The sequence below is a fragment of the Grammomys surdaster genome, unplaced genomic scaffold, assembly GCF_004785775.1.
Source record: "Grammomys surdaster isolate TR1022 unplaced genomic scaffold, NIH_TR_1.0 190, whole genome shotgun sequence".
In the NCBI taxonomy this organism is placed as follows: Eukaryota; Metazoa; Chordata; class Mammalia; order Rodentia; family Muridae; genus Grammomys; species Grammomys surdaster.
Window position 1 is genome coordinate 1,317,992 of NW_021604635.1, and position 609 is coordinate 1,318,600.

At 38.8% G+C, this 609-nt stretch overlaps 1 protein-coding gene across 1 annotated transcript in view; it reads right to left on the reverse strand.

Annotated features, from left to right (window-relative positions):
* Positions 1–609, reverse strand: part of Sec63 (SEC63 homolog, protein translocation regulator) — a 68,198-nt gene that overhangs the window by 38,296 nt on the left and 29,293 nt on the right. Inside the window, exon 5 of the mRNA XM_028769033.1 lies at positions 398–459. Within this exon, the coding sequence (XP_028624866.1) occupies positions 398–459 (62 nt within the window). The remainder of the gene's footprint in view (positions 1–397; positions 460–609) is intronic.

Sequence of the window (609 nt, forward strand, 5' to 3'; positions counted from 1 at the left end):
GTCAGTTCCTAGGACTCGCACTGGGGCTCACAACCATCCATGGGATCCACATCCTTTTCTGACCTTATTGTATACACATAAGCAAAACACATAAATAAAAGAAACTTGAAAAAAAGAAAAAGGAGTGCTTGTTGCCCTTTTAGGAGCCGAGTTCAGTTTCCAGCACTACAAGATGGCTCACAACAGCCCACAACTCCAGTTATGGGAGATCCGATACTCACCCCCACCCTTTCTGATCTCTATGGCACCAGTCATGTCTGTGGTGCACAAACATTTATTCATCTAATCCTTGGTTATAATCTTCATATCTATAAACTGAGAAAACTCACTGTTCCTCTGACTCTACTTAATATTTTCATAATATACAATACTACCAACATTTTTATATTCACCGCACCTTGAGGCCCATCTGGATTTCCAAATTCTTCCCAATTTTTCCGAGACTCTTCATCTGTTAAACTACCATGAAGAAAACAAGGTATCAAAATCAGAAAGCCAGACCCCCAAAATAAGTACTCAAATGCAACAATTTTAACCAATCAATTCTTTTGTTTTAGATTTACTTCATTTTTGTTTCTCTCTCTCTCTCTCTCTCTCTCTCTCTCTCTC